The 22,049-nt window shown below is 42.6% G+C and overlaps 1 protein-coding gene across 2 annotated transcripts in view; it reads right to left on the reverse strand.

Annotated features, from left to right (window-relative positions):
• Window positions 1-22,049, reverse strand: part of ATP13A3 (ATPase 13A3) — a 1,430,808-nt gene that overhangs the window by 839,703 nt on the left and 569,056 nt on the right. For both annotated transcript variants that reach the window (XM_069618570.1, XM_069618569.1), the window contains exons 10-11: window positions 10,930-11,061; window positions 10,351-10,530 (exon numbers count right to left, since the gene is read on the reverse strand). In XM_069618570.1, coding sequence (XP_069474671.1) covers window positions 10,351-10,530; window positions 10,930-11,061 — 312 coding nt within the window. The remainder of the gene's footprint in view (window positions 1-10,350; window positions 10,531-10,929; window positions 11,062-22,049) is intronic.

The following is a 22,049-nucleotide window of genomic DNA, read 5'->3' on the forward strand; positions in this document are numbered from 1 at the left end:
AAATAAGTCCACAGATAGCATTTTGCTCGCAATGCAAGACTGACCGAACTCACATTATACATTCCGTGAGAGTTCTCAACTACATATCCCGGCAGCAGTTGCTGCATAGCTGAGACGCGGAAGTACACAACTGTATTGAGGGTCCACAGCGCCCTGTCATCAGGGACAACGCCCGTTGCCGTAGACACTGCTGGACCCTCGCCAGAGATAGAATTCCGCCACACAGTAAGTACCTGTATTTCGTCAGTGTTAGCATTTCAAACGCGCTGAATTATAGCACCGCACAACTAATCCGAGCTTCGCTCCTACAGAGGACTCTGCATGCGCATGGGCAGAACAAGTTTACAGTACAGCAGTCATTCCACTATATGCAATCGAAGTTATTTTAACACTCACCTCAGGTAAGCGTTTATTGCAACCACTGCTATAAAGCAGTTGTCCCATGACCAAAGGGGCATTCCGCACTAAATAGCAAAGTAATTCAACATTTAACAATGGTTTAGAACATGGCATTCTCTCTATTTTTAAAGGAGCTAGTTGAAAATTTAGGAAACGAACCCCTGCAATCAAAACAAATCACTTAAAGGCAACAATGTGCACAACATGACCTGTGAAAGTGAACAAGGTAATCATTGCCGAATAGATAAAGAGCGATGTTTCAACACTATTAGAATACGAAGTACTCGATGCCTTATGACTAAGATTAAGTGAGGAATGTGTTCTACTTGCAGCGTCTGGGCCACATGCAAGAACATCTATACACAAGGATCTAACCAAGTAACCAACTGTGTCTACAGAAAGTGTGTGTACCACAGCAATGCATATGAATAATTGACAGGTACGTTTGGTTTGATGGCTTGAACAGAATGTTTTTGAATCATGTAATATAATATTGAACTTTTTTGGGAAAATAGGGGTGATGTTAACCCCATGTCTGTTAATGGGTTTTAGAGCCCGCCCTGAGGGAAGACAAAAGGTCCGAAATGCATCGGCTTGGGCCTCTGCCAATGAATTGTTAAATAAAAGAATTCTACATAAACGTGAAGCTGGAAGCAACATGAACTCTATTACTTTTGAGTCAATCTGATCAGGCTGACTTGTGAACAGTATCACACTTGTTTGAATACCAAAGATGTACCTCTTGGGTAGTATTTACTACAGATCAGGCGTCTTCAAGCTCAGTGGAAGTTTTCACTGAGCAATCCCTGCCTGTCCTTCACTTTTAACATTCAGGCTGGATGGTTTCTCCCAGACGCATACACAAATAACACACACATACTACACATTTAATAAAACCTTTTTTTAACTAAACTGTTGTCTGTGTCTTTTCTTTCCCGTGTGTTCCCTCAGAGGGCCAGCATGTATCCCGCTAGTTAAGGTTTGTAGAAGATTGTGGAGGGAGGGAGCACCTCTATCAAAGCGTGTCATGTAAAATTGGATGTTAAAGCCAGAGAAACTAAAGGAGACACATCTGGTTCCTGTGTTCGACAGAATAGCCCTGCAAAGCGTACTAGGCATACAGAGTAAGGAAAGGCGTGCGCTCCTGAACAATGTGGACCGTTTATAATTCTATTACAGATGCTATGTCAAGGTAGGTTATACAAGACTTTCAGAAAAATATGGTACTCTTGGTTTCAGGGTGTTCAAAGATATTTTTCTTTTTTAAATGAGGTGAGCGATCAAGTGAAAACATTCAGACTAAGGCATTTAGGAGTGGTTATATATTGGGGGAAGTGGGTACCTTAGTAAAAATCAAGAGGGTAAAGGTACATGCCTCTATCTCAAAAACGACATAAAAAGCTTTCAAATTATAAGCAAAATAATCCATACAGAAAATAAGGGAAAAGATTGCAGACTTTTTAAAAGCAAAACATAATGTGTCTACCAGGAAATCACAGCCCATAAAACTTCGAAAATGTAGCTTATGTTACTGCCCCCCTCTATCCCCTGCCCTTAGAGGCAGGGCATCCAAACGGCTAGTCAACCAACTACCAATAGTCCAATATGTGGATTCTGACACTAAATGCAAGAAAATAGTAAATCTAGATTGATGGGGTAATGTTATGACAGAGACCAAAGTGGCGATCATTAGAGGGGTGACAACATTTTAGGGAAAAAGGAATAATAGTACTAATTATAAAAGGGGGAAAACAGAGGAGCCCTCCTGTGTTCAGCTAATAGCTTCGCTGGATAGAGCAGGAAACTCTATACAAAATGGATACTGAACAGGGCCAATGAATGTTCACATGAATACAAGATGTTGCCTCTGAGTATACCAAGTTTCCCAGCAATTGCCATTCGCTTTACATTAAAAGCACTGAATTAGAAATCTTTACGGGGAATAGAAAATGTGTGTGTGCCATTGCTCGACTTTAGTGTAATGGGGCTGGACTGAGGCCCTAAGGCCTAGTAAGGTAAGTGTTCAAGAGGACGATTACTAATTCAAAAACTGGGAAGAAAGGTTTGTTCACTATCCTCGTTGCAACAAATAGATGTGAGTGATAAAGTAGTTCACTGACCCCAATACTGTTAAACTTTAGCCTGCTGAGTTTTACACAAATGGAAAAATTGAGTTCAACAATGTACTAAAGCCGGGTAGATTGCCTGTTCATTACTGCTGGATTTAGCAAAAGTTCTAATTTGATAAAACAAAAAATGGTACATTCTAGAAATGCTAGGTCGGCCTCTGATTTGTTACAAAAAGGAAAAAGAATTGAAAAACAACTGAATGCATATCTGAGTTCACTGTTGCACTGCAGTGGAAAATGGATATAGAAAGCAAAAGTTCTAATTTGATAAAACAAAAAATGGTACATTCTAGAAATGCTAGGTCGGCCTCTGATTTGTTACAAAAAGGAAAAAGAATTGAAAAACAACTGAATGCATATCTGAGTTCACTGTTGCACTGCAGTGGAAAATGGATATAGAAAATCTCCAGAACGGACATATCAAACATAGGGGGCTACTGTGGTGTTACAAGTTTGGTAGCCAAAATTTGCTGCAACGTTATATTTTCTAGGAAGGTAAGGTTGCCAGTCATGTTTGTCAAGGAGATGTAGGGTCACTATTATGGAATAAAACACTGGTTAAAGCCTTGCGGCCCGCAGATTTTAAATATGTGACAATGTATCCCTTCTGATATTGCATACAATATGTGGAAATAATTCCAAATAGATTGTTTATGTCGCTCGCCAGAGTATCAAGATCTCCACCGTTTAGTATATTGAGGCTAGAACTGAGTGGTGTCCTTACAGCCAGAGCCAATACTGCATGCCCTTTTATCAAAAAATAGCATTGCCATGTACATGAGAATATATAGAGCATGTATTCATGAACTGAAGATTCAAGGCTTAAAATATATATTCTAGGTATGAAAAATAAAAATAAATGATGACGTAATGGGGACTGTTGGATTATGTGTTTAGAGTGGCAGCAATATCTACGACTACCATATTTAAAGAGAAGCACTACTAAACATGAATAAACAAGTCCAGATAGATTGTGAGGCTACTAGTATGTTGCCAACATTAACTTTTAACGTCTATGAGAAATCCTTTAGGAGAATGTACAACATTTTGAGAATGCAGAGTTGCCGGATGCTAGAAAGTAATAAAGAAAATAGACCTAATGGACAGTTGTTGGTGCAACGGTTATGCAAATGAAAGAATGATAGAGTACCCCAATATGTGATTGTATTCGGGGGTGGGTGATTGAAGGGGTGGTAATTCACTTTTTGCAGATTTCTACAAAATGTTTAACCCAGAGAATTAAAAGGTTAAAATCTTGGTTTATGGAATACAAGATTACAGACTGTCAAAAGACAATGGGGGTTTTGTGTTTTAATTATCATAAGGTGATGTATGACCTGGCTTGATATGGGCAATTCCTTATAGTATAATGCAGATAGTTGTATATTAATGATTATATCTACATATGTTTACACTACATAAAAACAAATATGTTAAAATATGCAATCAATGTGATAGGTTTTCACGATGGTAACATATGAAAACCATGAATTGAAACCTATAGTAAATACAATTTGTGAAAAGGGATATATAGAGGGAGGGTCTTTATAAGCAGATCGGCATGCCTATAAAACCAGTCTAATCATCCACCAACAAGTCAATGCACCCATCACAAGGCGCATACCCCTCCCCCCCCAGTTTCCCCTCAAACACTCACCCCTTCTCTCGCTTTTCAACTAGAATCTGTTCTACCATAAAGGAATCCCGATTAACCTATCTAGTTCCAGATACAACGGCAGAGGTTCCTACACAATTCTACCAGGCACTGATAATAAGATGAATCAGATAATTTGTTAGAGCCACTGCATTCCACCACGCTACACCAGCATCACATGCTTGGCATCTTGGCAATATTATACATGTAACATGTTCTCTATTGAAACAAGAATTGAAGATAAAAGAAGGATAATCACTGACCAAGGGCTCTGGCGCCAACTCACAGAACACCCATTTCCTGCATAAGGGGTACCTTAGATATTACTATAAATCTCAAGACTAAAAATATGTCATGTGAAGTGGAGGGCATCCACTTCATCAAATCTACTTTCCAGGGTCTGGTAAAACGGTCTTCTGCTAGCTGAGGACACCCTTCACATCATTTTAACAGCATGGATGGGCACATGGTGTGATCCTGGAGAGGTTTAGCGCATTTTCCTGACACACCCAAGTCTGTTAAGATTAGTTCCTCTAGCCCCTCCATCTCTGCTTGCTGGCCACCGGGAGATAACTTTAGGGTCTCATCCTTTCACCCCTGTAATTCTAAACTTTGTGAGGGTCTAGAAGTAAGACATGGCCACAAGGGTGGCATGATGCTTGGTGAAGACTTTTGTTATAAAGTAAAAGTGGTGGCGGTGGCAGAAAACCTAACTAGCCCTGTCTCTAAGAGGGGTTTCCCTGCCTCGACAAAACTAACTAATGAAGCGGTCTGTGTCAGAATGTCCAAAGTAAAGTTCACCGTCCAATGTCTAAAACCTACTCTGTCTATCACAAGCTAAACTAAGTAGAATGTGGAATGTGAAAAGTTCCAAAAAGTGTAGAAATCAAGCAAAAGTTCCACAGGAAACAAGGGTTGCCTCCCTTTCCCCAGAGTCTTTCCAGCATATAAAACAAGTGAAAGTTCCACAAAGACCCAAGGGTTTGGGTCTCTTTCTCCAGGGTCTTCTCAGTGTATCTGTATCTCTGTTCAACTGTCTTGTGTGGTGGGGGAGGGGACTCATGTCCCTAGCTTTACACCCCTTCATTTGTTTCCTCCCTTGCTACGGAAGGGTACTCCTTCTCTTTCACACACATACTTGGTTTACTCTCCTGCCAAGGCCTTAGGGTGGCCCTTGAATATGAAAGCTTCGTATTTAGGCTTTAGGGTACTTGTCCCCCTCGCGGGTCTCAATCCCCCTTCACTACTAGGTTTTCAGCTCTCTTCTTCTCTTGACCATAACCTTGGCTTACTCTCATGCCAAGGTCTGCGATGCCTTTTGTCCACAAAACCTGTTGCCTTTTGTGATGCCGAGGGGTTTGTTCACCTAGTATGGGTCCCAGACCCCCTTCAGGTGGTTCTCATGTCTCTTGTGCCACCCCTTTTGCAGCCTCTCGGTCTCCCCAACCTTGGGACCAGCCACCCTGTTACGTTTAGGGTCTGGGCTGTCCCTCTCGGGTTTTCCTGCTGGTCTTCCAGGGTTTTCAGCACCATCCTGCAATTTCTGACATCCTTGCAGAGCCTCTTCATGCTTCTTTCACTGCTCAGCGTCCGTCTCCCTGCAGTCTTATGGCTCTGCTCTGCAGCAGGTGGGCTTGCCTCTGCTTCGGTCTTGCTTCCAGGTTGGTGAGCCTTCTCAGGGCGCGGTTCTCCGCGGGGTGCGCTGTTCTCTCCCTGGCTGGCCTCCGTGTACCAGCAGCATCTAGTGGTCCATGCCAAACCCAGAACCAAGACGCCATTCTCCCGCTGCCTCTCTGCCTTTGAATGAGGCTGGGCCAATTGGGTCCCAGCAAAGGCGAGGTGGTGTGCTGTCACACGTGTTGGTGATCATCATTCCTTGCGTCATCTTCCTCGTTCCAATAGTTGTTAACTGGGATGCTTTGCAGTAACAGATAGGAGTTTCGGGTAATGTATTGAAGGATGTCCCAGGCGTGCCCTAACCTAACACATCCCTGGATTTTTCAACAGGATATGATGTTTGTAACATGCAAATACAAGACACTCTGGTTCACCCTTTCCCTCAGTCGCTCCCTTTGTCTCCTTTCCTTGATCTTAATACTCCCTAGAGTCTACTCCCCCTCTCCCGTTTCCCTGTTTGTCTCCCTCTGCTCATTTTCCCTCTCTTCTGTCCCTCTGATGATCACACACTGCTTTCCTCACCCTTCTCCTCTCTGCCCTCCTCTCCCCACTCAATGCTCTCCTGTCTGCCCTCCTCTGTACTCTTTTCTTTTTACTGTACTCTCACACACACCTTTCACCCCCTCAGTCACTTACTCTTGGTCAATCAACCTACTACTCTATAACTATGCTCTCTCACACAGTCTCACTCACTCATTCATTCACAGCCACACTCTCCAGTCTGGTACCACTTTCTCTCACTACGAACATCTTCCTTTCACCTTGGGTCTTGGTCCACTTCAACTGATGTCTCCTGAACACCCCTCACTCATTCTGGCTCTTCCAGACTTCTTTATACCCCTTACTTGCCTTCCTTTTCCTCTGCATTCTATTAGTTTCTCTACTCATCTAATTGTTCTAGTATTGGGCCACAATACCTGCAGGTTTCAACCCCCCCACCAGCCCCACCTAGTACCACCCCCTTTCTGTGTATTGTGGGTGTAACTTTGCCCCTCTGGTCTGGGCTCAGTTGCTTGGCTATTATCTAGGAAATGCATTCTGTACCTTTTTCTCGTTTGGACATTCCGTTTGACTGGTGCTTCCATTTTTTAATCACTCACAAAGCGGCGGTTACCTTCTGTACGGCGAAGTGACTTTCATATTCTGCATGGCTTTCTGGGACTGGTAGTTATGCATCGAAACAAAAGGAATTCTGGCCAGAGTGTGGCTTGGCGGACATTGGGTGCAAGACACCGGTACAACTTTAAACAGGCATGGCATATGTAAGGAACTCATGGTGGCAACAGTAAAGACAGACAAAAGTGATCACAGTTCAAGGGTGTTTATTAAACTTTAATGTGGGTTGGAAAAAGCTATGACCATCAAATAATAATAAGGCAGTCCTAGTGGCGTGTTGTCAAATAAAAGGGCCTATTACTAAGAAAAACAAATTGCCAATCCTTAAACTAATACAAAGAGTGTGGGATAATGTTCACAAGAAAGAAAGAAGTGTTCACAAATGATAAGTCAGGATGTAGTAGCCGGGGGCCTTCATTCCCCACGTTTTGAGCATGGGACAAGGAGGGACATGCGATTACAGTTCCGCTCTCAGATATCAGGACCGTCAGTGGTTAAGTCTCTTTTCTAGAAAAAGTCTCTTGCCTCCAAGGACCTGATGTGTTCAAAATAATAAACAAAAGTTCCTTTCTGCTGGTATGTTGGGTGATGCCTTTTCACCCATGGATCCCCATATATCCACAAACAGTTCCTAGCGATATCAGGAACTTCGGAGATTAGATCTCTTGCTTCCAAAGACCTGCTATTTTCAAAATCATAAACAAAGTTTCTTTCCCATTGTACTTGGGTGCTGATTCTTCAGCCCTGGGTCCCCCTCTTCCGGGCTTAGACCTCTCTCGAATATCAACCTCCCTCCCATCGGGTTCACTCTGGCTTGTATTCAAAAGATTTCTCTGTTGCCTTCCTATGTTGGTGGGGTGATGTTATTCTTTTCACCCCTGGACTCCCCTCTTCCAGGCTCAGACCCTTCTTGAATGTTTGCCTCCCTTTGGCGGGTTCACTACAACCTTTTTCTGTGGGCGATTGCTTTTCACCCCTCGATCCCCCTCTTCCAGACTCAGACCCTTCTTGAACATTAGCCTCCCTCCATTGGGTTCACTACGGCTTTGTCGAATCAATTTCACTTATGGCATTCACAAATCTTAATGTCTTTTTAACCAGTTTATTGTGGACATCCCTCTGTCGGGTTCATTTTTGCCAACACACTGTTCATTGGGACTTAAGGCTTTGCCCCTTTCCATCAGCATCCCACCGTCGGGTTTACTCTTGCCACGTCACAGTTCCTTTTACTTTCTTATGATGCGGGATTCACTTCTCTTGGGTTTTCAATGTTTTGTCGGTCAAAGACTTTCGACTGTAATGGGATTTTGCTATACCCCTGAATGACCACTGTGACCTTTTCCTTGCAGCTCTCCTAGGGCCTTCTGGTATCGATAGTTTCAACAAACATGGGATCAACCAGAGTCTCTCGAATGAGCACCCACATGGTGGCGAACCCCTCTGCAACTGGTTTGCCCTTAATGTTAACAGTTCTTTGAACTTCCCTTATTTTGCCATTTGCAATTTTCATTCAACACAGTTTGGTTTCTTATCGGCTCACCCGTCAACTCACCGGCTGTGATGAACCGCTTGGCTTTGCTTGTCTCTGGCGTCAAGGACGGTACCACAGTAGCAAGCATCTCTCCATGGCGTGGTTATCAGCGGAGGAGGGCTTTGTGTACCGTTACCATCTGCTCCAACACACGCTGATTATTGTTCACGGTCTTACGATTCCTTCTACGGAGGCTTTGCGGGTCTGGGTGGGAAAGAACTAGGTCACTTCTCTCCTCGTCACCCTTTTGGTTCTTGCCACCTTTCTCCTCCTTTGAACTGCCTGCCTGGATAGCCATCTTGTCGTGCGGTCTGCCTTGCTCGTGCTCTCGTGCTCCACCTTTTATCTCTGTGGGGAAGGGAAAGGGCCGTCAGGTGTGTGTGATTCTGTTCAATTACCTGACTTTGCCTGACCCTTGTGTTGGGATATGTCAGGTAAACGGCTCTGGTGTTAGTCCATCGTCTTTCGTGGTGTGCAAAAGTGTTTGTGACAGAAAAGGAGGGGGTAGGGGGAGAGTGACTGAGTATCCTACGTGGTAGGCTGGGGAAAAGGTGTTATAAGAAGGGGGATACGGCGTCTCACCCATCGGTATCCCAATTCCACACCCCGAGGACCCCCCATCCAGGTGATCCTCCCACACTGGTCCACCCCCAGGAACTGGATCCAATAGCGATAGCCGTGTCCTGGCCACCTGGATAACAGAACCCCGGGGACAAGTGAGACACCTTCAGGTTTCTCACACATAGCTCAGGGGTGTTTAGAGACTGAGGACCTCTCCAATCCCTCACCCCACCTGTGGGATGACTGGCTCTAGTAGACCCCTTGTAGGACACCTGCCCCAGATTGAGAGTTGTCCCTGCCCCACAACCCTATCCACGACAGGGTCAGGACTCTGACCCTGTGACAAGTAGCCAGTCTAAAGGTCACTGATCGGGATCTCTGAAAAAAGAAGGGCAAAAGAAAATGCAGGATTCTGGCTTTTCTGGCCTTGGAATAAGTCATGAGTTCTCCACTAAGGGAAACGCAGGTCCCAACCAGAAATTTCAGTTTAGAGGTAATGCAACTAGCTTGATGGATCACCAGCACTTTGCAGATTAGGCATCTATATGTGACAAAAGTTGTGTCTGCACCGTTTAGAGCACAGACTCCACGGAAGAAAGGGGCTTATGTTTAAGTGGAGCCGTACCTCATATGAAAAAGTGCAAGCTCGGTCTTCTTGGACACATGAGGCCTTTATGGAAAAGGTTATGTCTAGAGGAAAGCCTACGGGGTGTACCGATCCAGCCAATGTGGGGGTTCCCCTGCTATACTGCAACAGACTGCCAAGATTAGACAAATAAGGTTAATTTCAGGTACACACAGGAAATTTGTCTTAAGTGTATTATTCATCAGCTTGTTTGGGCCAGTCAGGCCTCAGTAATGGAACATTCCCTCCCATGGATGCCGGCATTCTCCTCCTAACGATTTTGAGGTTTGGTGGTGAAGACAAAAAACAAGGTGGCTGCATTCCTTCAAAGTTCACTAGCTATAGCAGCTTGTTTGTATTATTCCAAAAACAGCATTTTCTCTAAGTACATTGTGCTTAAATATTACACAAAATTAAAAAGTGCAAATGTAGATAATTGTTCATACAACATAGCACTGTACACTCTGCAAAAATTGCCCAAATTTGGTCTGTCTCTCGTTTTGCAGCAGATCAAAAAACGACTATGTAAAAACTAGACTGGGGCTAGAAACATAACCACTACTACACATTATTGTAAAAAAAAAAATAGCTTGCTAATAAATGCGGATCACAATTAAAAAGCACAATCATTTTCCAATGGAGAAAGAAGCAATCGTACCTGTTCTCACTACAAGTGCCTTCACAAGTTCCCCTGTATAAAAGCGTGTCTGAATCACATGGGTTCCACAGAACAGCGTGTGTCGCTTATGGATCTCTGTATTGTACAGCTCGTCATCTTCATCTTTCGATTCACTTGAAGGATTCGGCAAATTTGTCTTTGTTACCGGAACACTTTCTCCTGAGGTAAAACAAGGAGCATTCAAATATTGGCTGACCAATAAGTAACACGAAATATACAACAATGGCCATATAACCTAAATAGTGGAATTAGTTCAGAAAACAGTATAGTGGTAGCTGGTTCAATTTGTGTAATTGTATGAGAGGTTATTTTGCGTTAATGGCTAAAAAGCTTGTATAACAAAGGCCCACTTCATTGGTCAATACAACTGAAATAGTAAGATTTTCAAACTTAGCCAACTGCAGAATTTCTATTTGCACTGCACTATTAATATTAAAACCTTTTAACACTGTACAGCTCACCTCCCAGAAATAGAGAAAATTAGTAGTAAGCAAACTGAGGTGGACATGGAGGCTACATTCACATTATGTTTTAAGATCTCTCATTACACTGACTTGCCTGTTAGCATGCTTTCATTTACAATGCATGTTCCACTGACAAGGACTGCGTCACAGGGCATTATGGTCCCATTTTGTGGTAGGACAATGAGATCTCCTGGCACCAGGTCTGTAGACAGGATCTCTTCTACTTCTGTAGGACAACAACAGGGAATACAATTGGATATGCAAACCAGAAATATCTTGCATTTCAAAGGCAAGGTAAACAATGTAAATCAAACTGAATTAAATATGTACCCGTTCATTGCGAATGACATTAGTGGCCTAACAGAATGTGAGTCCCAAAACAATGAGCACATTTCCAAGGCGTGCGTGTGTTGTGTTCTACGTAGGCACCACAATATACAGAAGTAATTTCATCCAGAAAAAATGAGAACATATGACCTCTAATGGAGGCATACTTGATTAGAAGACCAAGCAAGATATACAAGACACTAAAGGAGGACTGACTTACTGTATTAAAAAAATGCAAAATCTGTAGCTTATGATGAATGTACATGGCAACATAGCAAATATCTCTTCTGATCCGGAGTAGGGATTAACCGAATGCCTACATAAATTGCACTGGCAGCACAAAAGGATGAAGAAAAAGCTTATTTCTACAAATACAAATTTTCAGTTTTTTTCAAAGCATTATACGTCGCAATGGGAAAATATGATGAAACTGCCTTTCTCTCGCTCAAGCAATTGATACACAATAATTGGCTCAAACTAAATAGTGTAAAAACAGATTTTCTACTTTGGGACAGTGCCATCCTGACAAACATCGCTTTTGGCTGGCTCACTTCTCTTGGTGCAACTTCTATTCCAAAAGTTACAGTATGGAATTTCGGAATTCATTTTTTGATAGGGATCTTTATTCTAAACCTCAGGTTAAACAAATGTTGGCTAAAATGACCCATTTAAATCTTTAATCTTTAGTAAAGAGTGCTTCAGTCTTATCCCAGGAACATCAGTAAGTGTTGGTTCAAGCTATGGTGTTTGCAAATCTGCAATGTGGTGCTTATGTCTAGTGGATCCTCCCAAACAAACGTCTAGATGTACAGTCTGTTCAGAACGGGGTCATTCAAGTTACCTATAATATCCAGAAATGTGATAATCTTTCCCCCTACTGTACAATTATAAATTGGCTTTTCATTAATTTAACATTGGCGTTTCTGCACAAAATGTAGAATGGTCAAGATCTGCAATATTTAGCCCATTTGGTGGCCCTTCCTACACCTAATCCAGGACTAACTTCTTCTGCTGATCCTAAATTGATACTCTCTATATTTCGGGTCACATGTTTGGGCAGAAACATTCTTCAAACACTGGAATAAGAGACTGGAATGCTCCATCTAGATCAGCTGGACATTCACTTGCACTTTCTTCCTTTAAAAGAAAGCTCAAAAGCATGCCATTACAGCATGAAACTAGGTGAGATTATCCAGGACTCTGCTGCAGTACTTTGCATGGATTGTCACTGTTAAGTAGGCAGGAGGATAGCCCAGGGGCAACGTGCTCGCCTTGGAAGCAAGACAACACGGAGCAACACATGTTTGATCCCCGGGTACGCGCTTAGAAACCTCTGGGTATTAAACGGGTTGTAAATAACCAATGAAATAAAAAATAAGTGCCTTAGATGTTTTTTTATATTAATTTGCATTGTTCATGATTTTATGTATTAATGTTCCAACTGTTATTTTTGAGCCTCTGGAAGCTGCTATATTGTGGCATTCTTTGAGATTCAGAAGTAATAAACAAATCTTATAGCACTTTTCTATACTTCATTTCAATGTTTTGTATTATGCAGTAAGGACATTATTTTTGTCCATTCTTGCACCACTGTCAAGACATCAAGTTCCCTGCAATTATACCATTTTGTTTTGGGAAATGGGATTTTAAAAAAAAAACAACAAAAAAACATTCATTTGTATTTTAAAAACGGAACTGGTCCAACTCAATATTCTGGAAAGAGGATTGTTCTTTTTTGCTCCAAAATCAAACAATTGCTTACCTGTAACGTCAGTTCTATAGCATAGATGTCTTCCATATATTAACATTGGAACATTTGGTGCATACAAAAATGTTGTCAGTTATCAGTTAACAGAAAAGCAGAAACCTTTACAACCGCATTTATCCCTTTTCCAGATGGACCAAAGAGGAGGGGCTTAGGTTCCTTCTCCAATGATCGATCATCAGATTCTACAAGCAGTCGTGTAGCATGCCAATTTCAACCATTGATGGGATGGGTCACTCACATGTGAATCTATGAAAGAATTTAATGCTGAAGAACTAGTTATTGGTAACTAATTCTCCCGCAGTATCATATCTTTCATAGATTCAAATGCTTGAAAAGAACATAAAGTAATGTAAAACAAGAGGGCAAAAGGTGCAACCTTAAAGGAAAACATGCTGAAGGACCACTGGTCACCTGGAAGACGGTGTTGGAACCCACATCAAGGTAATAATGCTTGAACAATGTGCAGCGAGTTCTCTCCAAGTGATTGCAGTTCTCCAAGTGATTGTAATGCAGATCTTTTGTAGAGTAACTGCAGCGTGGTACAGCTTTGCTGTTGGATTGCCTATTATGTATGGGACTGTTGTCTCTCTATGCATACGCTGATACTGCCACCCACTGTTTGGAAAGCATCAATTTTTATTCAACTTTCCATATAGTACGGTTGATCATTCACAAGTTGATGAAATGGCCTGATGTATCAAGGTACAAACCCCATAACATCCAATGTAAGGAGTGTGCACTTCATGGGTGAGGAGCATTCTCTAACAAATAAGTTTCTTAAAGGGATTAACTAGTCTGTTAAAAGAGAGTACACTGGGTTGGAAATTTGGGGGTGGTTTCAAAACCTTATCTTTATGGAACCTAGAGAATGGCTCCTTCACTGACAATGCTTGGACCTCTCCACCTCTTGCCAATATGATGGACAAACTAACTCTGAAATACCCGTGGGGATTTGGGGTGCATGTTTTATACTGTAGGTTTTAGAATATTCTTTCTTTAATATTATTGTCAGAATGGCAATTCCAGTCAACGTTTTAGTGATTCTTTAGGAAATTCATCATTGGAATGTCCCATCTCCCAACTTGAAACACTGTGGTATTTTGACTAGGTTTTCAAGAATGCAGTGTCAGGGATCTTTCCCAAAATTCACTTGCTAGGCCTATCAACTGAGAAATTCATTTGTTAATCCCTCTGTCTTCTTGCAGCACAACTCTCTGAACTTCAAATGTCAGTCATGCATTTGCAACTCTTGCCGGTTTAGCGTTTGTAGCGTCTTTTACTCCTCTGCAACCTATTGTCTGGTCACTACAGTGCTTGCTCCAGGTCCCAGAAACCCTCAAAATTGGTTCTCTTGTGCAACCCCTCCTCCCCAACCTGATCCCAGTCCCAGAAACACAAGAGCAAATCCTCTGCACAGCACTCGCTGGGGCACTTTCCTGCATGCTTCTGTAACTACAGCCTCACCTCTTCTAGGACTCCACGGCTACACTCTTTCTGTTGCAGCACCCTGATCAGACCCTCTTTCACTTTAAAGTAGGTAAGGTCCTTACTTAAGGTAGAATGTCAGCAAAATCTTATGCAAGGTCAAAAAGTCTGCAGGATGAAGGTGGAACTTTGGAAAGGCATGCAATTGAGAAGGGTGTTCCTGCCCACAGGATTTGAAGGACTCACTTGAAGAAAGTGTGCATTCCCAACATATTTTTATCGTATGCTGCTCGTCCATTTCCTCCTCTATAGGTCAGATTGCAAGAGTGCAGTTTAAGATAAAAGCGATACAGGCGGACATCATAGCTAGGATGGTTTGAACTTACTTAAGCTGCAAACAGATGGTGTAGTGAAGTCCCATAAGAAGCGAATTAGCTGGTCAGTCCTGCCCTTGGGTGGCTTGACCTTGAGGATAGTTGCGTCGAAGACTGCCTCATGGAAAACTCTTGGGACAGTGAGAGGGGACTTGTGCAAGTTTACAGGGAATGTCAATGAGCTGGAGCCTTGAAGATTGTCGGACACTGACTTAGTATCCTCGGATTAGCCAGTCTTCCAGGTAAGAATAGACATGGAAATGCTGTATGATGAATCTATGGATGTCGTCCCTTCTCCCCTGGGGGAAGACCTTTTGCTATGTGGCCTGGGCAGTACAGCCATCTCCTAACAGTCCCCTGGTGTGGTACACAGGGCAAAGATCACCTGTGAGGAAATCCCTTATGAGATTAGGGATGACCATCCTCTAAGAGTATGGTTTCCTCACCCATCACCTGAACCTAAAGCCCCTTCCCCCTTCCTACAACCCTAAGAACTACTTCACTAATAAGTTCATAACTTGTAGTCTCCCTACCATTCCCCTAGAAAGTATTGGGACGAGGAACAGTAGGAGTTAACTAAGTGAAGATCCCTTTCCAAGTACTGTGATGAGGAAAAACCTTAATGACTCACAAGGGAGTCACAAGATCAGTACTGTTACGAGGGAGAAGTGTGGAGGCAGGAGGATTACCTATAGGAACCATGCTGAGCGGTCTAGTATCTTCCCAAGTCCTATTGGCCATAGCCACTATAAAAGGGAAGACAGATTCAGGAAGTACGAGAAAAGCTATCCCTGGAGAAGCAAGAAGCAGGGAAGATTTGCTGCCGGAAAAGAGGCAGTGGAGCAGGGATTTGCTGAGGCTGCAGAGGTGTTCCCAAGCGGTCCAAGTGGAAGGACCGTCTGGAGGGAGAAGCAGCAGTCCAGGTAGGCAAAACCAGGGGACTGCGCGGTCGACAGACGCCCTCGCTGTATTGCTGCGGAGCTGCCGCAGTACACCAGAGAATTAGAGAAGACTGCAGAAATCTGAAGTAGAAAGACCCAAAGACTGACCAAAGGCTACCGGAAAAAAGGTAGAGGGGTGACTGGGTTGGTTGGTACAAGCAGAAGGGAGCAGTGGGATTCCCTGAACCAGCTAAACAGGGGAAGAAGGGAAATTCAGGGAAATAAAGCATCCTTCCTGAGCCACGAAGAAAAAAAAACCCAAGGAAGACAGGTCTCTGACCCACGCCCAATGAAGATTACCATTGTCAATCATCTTCATAATCCCAGTACTTAACAGGCTTGAGAACAATGTCTGCCAAAACATCACGAAAGAACCTTACTGGATCGGAACCCTAACCTCAGACTTGAAAGCAAGGTGAAAGAAGAAGAGGCCAGGGGAAGGGAAGCGTCCTCCCTGATATTGTGTGAGAAGGAGCCCAGGGGAAAGAAATCGTCCTCCATGGGATTGTGAGGAAGAGACCAGGGGAAGGGAAGCATCCTCCCTGGAATTGTCCACGAAGTAGTCTAGGAAAAGCAGCATAGCTCTAGCATTGGAACTTTGTTTATGGAACATTATTTTTCCATCGGTTTCTACCAGAGAGACTGGGACCTTTTCTGTTGGTTGAAAACACAAAGAACTCTTTTTACTTTAAGGAAAGACTATCCTTGCACAGTTATCGCAGATCATTAGTGTTAAGGACAGAGGTAGGTTTTGGGACAAGACAGACTTTTTACTTTCGGACTTCCTGACGGTTTCACTAGATTCCTTTGAGGCAGGGAAACCCCTCCTAGCATTAGGGATAGAGAGGCTGTTTTCCACACCTTTCTTATTTAATAAAGGTGTATATTAAGAAACATGCTTGAGTAGGAATGTATTTACGAAGGGAGAGTTGAAGGTATTGTGGACCCAGACCCCAGAAAGCCTTGTGGACAATGCAAAGGGTATTGAATTTAATCGGTGAGTATGAGAAATTATCCTATGATGGTTGTGCGCATAACTCACAAAGTTCTGCCAAATAAGAGAGTTGGCTAATGTGTTGCGTGGCATGCAACAGAAGTGGTAGGCCACAGGGATAATTTCTCAAAACCCCGAGGAAAAATAGCAAAAGCTGAAAAGGGGGTCTTCACTGTCTGCGCTCCACACCAATTATGTAAGTAAGACTGTTAGCGTCAACTGAGAGTGAAAACCAAGACACTGTTAGAAGGTCACTTGAAGTTTTTATATATATATATAATTTTAGTCAGGCGTCTGTCAATTGTGTTATATCACAATACCATCTAGTAAAGAAAACCTGTTTTATTTTCACAGGTTGTGAACCCAAAAAAGGAATTAGGAACAAAAAATGAGTGTCAACAAATAGCTGCCACTGTACACTATGTGATTCCAAAATGTAAACAGCACAAGGAACAGTTGTGTTTTAGCACAATACCATCTAGCAATGAAAACATGTTGTAACTTTACAGGTTGTGAACCAAAAAATGAATTTGGAACAATAAAAGGGTGTCAACAAAAAGCCGCCAACACGTGTTTCAACCCTAACCAAACCGTCCTCAGGGCGTTTGAAATCCCAAAGTTACTGAGTGGTAGAGCAAAAGGCACTTGACTAAAATAGGGATGGCATTGTATCATTACATTCATCATACACAGAAAAGATATGTCATATTGAATATTGCATTGGTGCAGATTCCAGGAGAGAACAAGAAGAAAACAAAGAGGAGCATGGAAAGGTAAAGAGAGTTTTGGACAAAATAGATGACACCTGGTGAACGCAGGTTCCATCTCTATAAAAGGTCCAGAATATATAATCATCTCTCTAAAGGTCCAGAATATATAATTTTTTAAAAAATACTATGGATTACCTGTCTGAAAAGTATGCAGGGAAATGTTGAATCGTGTGTGTTGACACACTGCTTCTAATCAGATAGTGGTCTGTACATTATAGATCCCCTCACTATCGAAATCTCAAATCGGACATGTACACATTTTATTGCTTTGTCTAGCGCTTGTCCAGCAATGGTAATTGTGTACCTTATAATATGCGTATAGAGTATGCAGTTTCTCTGCTTACCTGTCTGTTTGTATAGTAAAGAAAGTACTGATTGACCTCAAGAAACTTGAGGAAGAAATACAAAAAACTGTACCCCTTGACCTCTATAAAAAAAAAAGTGGATGATCTACTGACAGAAAATAATATTTTCAAAGAAGACACCTTTGCGTGAACGGGTTAGAAGGATGAATAAAGATCTAAAACTTTAGTCATGAAAAAGCCTTCCCTTATAAACAAGAAAACTACTTCACACAAGAGGTAGTGGATGTTACCTCTGCCCAGGGTGGGCAAGGTAATAAGAAAAAGGTGTCCTTCAGAAATACCTCTTTCAGCTCTAGCGATGGGAGTTCATTTGGAGACAACAAAACATATCACAGTAAAACAAATCGACGCAATATGAGGAGAGGTAACTCCCGAGGCAATCGAGGAGGAGGTAATCAAGGTGGTAGACCTACTGATCAGCAGCATTTTTTAGGCGCAGAGACCTGGGATCTGAAGCCCAGGGTCACACAAAGCATGCCAGCCTTGTTGTAAACCTTTCGGACTACCTACCCACAGAACAAGAAATGAAGGTGCTATAGAAAGGGATGAGTTTTGTGCCTACAAATCACCATAGCCCCTTTACCTTTCGACAGGAATTCAGCCAGTTCATGAGAAAAATTCATCTACACCAATTATTCGAAGATAATACACATGAACGCGAGGCCTCAGATTCAGGTTTGAGTAACAAATCTGTTTTTTGCATACCGACAACAGCCCAGAGCGCAGAAGCATTGGTATTTCAAAAGAGTATTGAAAGAGATTAAAACTCTAGAATTGCAGGCCAAAGGAAAGAAGGTGTTCCAAAAAATGAAACCCTTGCAATCGTCAACTGCTAGATCTCTCGTGTTACCAACCGCTTACAGAGGACCCCACCCCTCGTCTATTGAATATGATCAACCTTAAAGTTTCAAAAGCACAAGAAAGAGGGTGGGTCAGTAGGAAAGAATGTGATTTTCTGATTAAAGACAAACCCCAGATTCCTCAATTCTACATTTTGCCGAAAATCCACAAGGCTATCTTCTAATCCACCAGGGAGACCCATAGTTCCGGGTGTGAACTCAGTTCTAGAACCCCTGTCAAGATTTACGGATACATTTCTTCAACCGCTGGTGAGGAAGATGGCTGGCCTCATTTGTACTTGATACAACGCAAATTATATCAGAGGTAGAAGACTTAGAATTTGATCCACAAACCGAGTTCCTGGTGGGCCTCGATGTAGTGGCCTTGTATACCAGCATTCCCCAACAACTATCTTTGGAGGTGCTTGAGGAAAAACTGTTAAGAGACCATACTGTGATAACCACCCCTGTATCTTTTATTCTGTGGTGCGTGGAAATGGCCCTAGTAGAAAGTTACTTCCATTTTAATGGGGAGTTCTTTAAACAGATACAAGGAACTGCAATGGGCGCCACACTGGCGCCTAGTGTAGCTAACCTTTACATGGAGGGATTCGAAATGATCATTATGAACAACTCCAACCCGTTCATCAGTCATATTAGAAAATGGCACCGATATATAGACGACATTTTCATGATTTGGACGGGGAATGAACAAGAACTGGAAAAATTTTGAGTGGATAAACGTACAAAATGGTTTCCTGAAATTTACTCACCAACACAGCAAGATGTCCCTAGATTTTTTGGATATTACCATCTGCTCTAACCCCGACAAGGAAAAATTGCTGACTAAACCGTATAATAAACCAACAGATAGAAATTCACTGTTGCATTATTCGAGTTGGCATCCGTGCCATGTGCGCGATAATCTACCCTTAGGCCAGTTCCTGAGATTAAAAAGAAACAGCACCAACAGAAATGACTATCAAACTGAAGCAGCCAAAATAAAAGACAAACTCGAAGACAGGGGGTACCCAAAGAAAATCACCCAGGCTGCTTGGAAAAGGGCCAATAATAACAATAGAGAGGCACTTCTAGAATACAGGGAACAACGTACGCAACGCATACAGAAAGAACCTAATAAACGACTTGTGTTTGTTAACGCATATAACCACCTCCCCAATGGAATTTAAAAAATCATTGGGAAAAATTGGCATATTTTGGAGACTGGGGTTCAGCCGATTGCTAGACCCATAATTGATTTCAAAAGAAGTCGAAATATTAAAGAACTTCTGACGAGAAATGACATCAGCAGGAAACCTGTAATTCAGGCCACATTGCCACAACAATGGGGGTTCCCAGCCATGACGGGCCACACACAGTGTGGAAGTTGCCGCTGTTGTCCCTCCACTTTTAGAAGCACAGCAGTAGATATTGGTTTACCAAGCCTCTGACAACAAAAAAGTTTTACCAACTATAACTCTAAGATGGTCATCTATGCAGTCTGGTGCCCCTGCAGAAAAATCTATGTGGGAAAAACAGAGAAAAATTAAAATCCGGATAGGGGAACATAAAAGCTGCATTAGAAATAAAACTCGGAATGCACCGCTAGTAGACCATTGGATCGAACAAAACCATGAGGTGGAAGATATCAGCTGGACCATTCTGTACAAACTTAAACCAAGTATGGATAGCAATAGAGACAAAAGAATCCTGCTAAAAAAGGAACAACAGTTGATTTTTATCACAAACAGTATAATGAGTGGTCTGAACGATAAAATCGACTGGTGGGCCTGAACAACACAGCGCAGTGCCTTCTGTCCGTAATCCGTGGTAGGAGGGAATAACGGGGAAAACTAATTGACCTTGGCGGTAACTCACCGACTCTATAAATCACTGACACCTTGTATTTAATTGGTCAGACATAATTTTCCGTTTTCTGTCTCGAGCCACAGAGGTTCGCAAGTTTACAATAGAACATGATGTAACAATGGAATATGTTTTGATTTCTTACACACCGGGTCGTAGAGCGAGCCATAGCCCGTTTTTGTGACTAATGAGCTTCATTGTAACAAATTAGCTGCGTATGCGTAACTCACCGGTTTTGAACCCCATTGACATCGTTCAATCAACTGGCAAGACATTGCTTTTTCACTTTCCCTTGTGAGCTACTAATGTGCGCGGTTTAACTTTGGAACATGCCTCAACAATGGAACATGCTCGGATCCCATGTACATTGGGTCGTAGAGCGAGTCACAGCCCGTCTAAACACCCTCTGACAGGACGCGGCTGAACCAACGACGGACGTATGCGGAACTTGGCCGTTAACCCCGGAGAGACTCAACCAATGTGAGGACGCGGTCGTAATTATAACGAACGGACGTGGGATTTGAGTCAAAAGCAAAAGGTAAGATTGACTGTGAAGACGACCCCAGGAGGGGTTTGAAGGGCCCGGTCAGGGCGGCTTTGGGTACTTGATAGACCGGATACAGATCGCTTAATTTGCCTAACGGGTAACATCTTGTGCCATGTAAGAACGGTTTGACAGCTTGAAGTTGTTTGAATAACATTTATATAGATTAACATGAGTGAGATCACACGACATGGCTGGACGCATTCACCATTGTGAAAACAAATGACTCAGGTTACAAAGAATTAGCTAGCGGGTGGGATCATATGGAGTTCATTTTGTGTTTTCCGCTTAGAAATTTGAATCGGCTAGTGCGGACTGAAGTTGAAGACGTCAGGAACGATAGAGCTGTGACTTCACGAATGAATAACTGTGGAACTTTAAACACAGAGCGACCACGAAGCCTTCTCTTAATGGGTAATTATAAGGCGAGATCCGTTAAGCCTATATCTACTGACTGTTTTTTTTTTACAGATTGTAAGGGGACTCTTTTTTTCTCACTACAATTCCTTCTAGTTCTTTGAGACCACATGGCCTACAGAAACCAGAGGATCCTTTCGTTGCACTTGCAGCCTGGAAACTAGTGGACAGACTCCTGTCAAAAATGAGGGTGAGTGTTCAACTCCTATATAAACAAGGGCTGACGGGGGTTGAATGACGTTTCTCCCCACACATACACCCCTTCGTCTCCCTTTCTTGTTTTAACTATAGGATTGAGTTAGCCGTGCCGTAATAACAGCTGAACCCTTTCTTAATGTGCATCCGTGCCCTCCTAACCATAGGTTTACTCTGAATAATGACTGCTATGATTTAACAATGGCAGACTGTTGAGCGCAGTAGCGGAATGGGCCACTAATATGCCTATTCTCTTCTTGTTTGTTTTGCTGCTCCTCGATAGGTGGGGAGTCCTTTCCTGATAGACGAACGGCAAGGGGACTACAAACCCTTAACGAGAAGAGACAACTAGAACTACAATTTGAAATGTTTTAAGATTGCTATATTGG

This window comes from Ambystoma mexicanum, chromosome 10 (genome assembly GCF_040938575.1).
Source record: "Ambystoma mexicanum isolate Mex_15411 chromosome 10, UKY_AmexF1_1, whole genome shotgun sequence".
NCBI lineage: Eukaryota > Metazoa > Chordata > Amphibia > Caudata > Ambystomatidae > Ambystoma > Ambystoma mexicanum.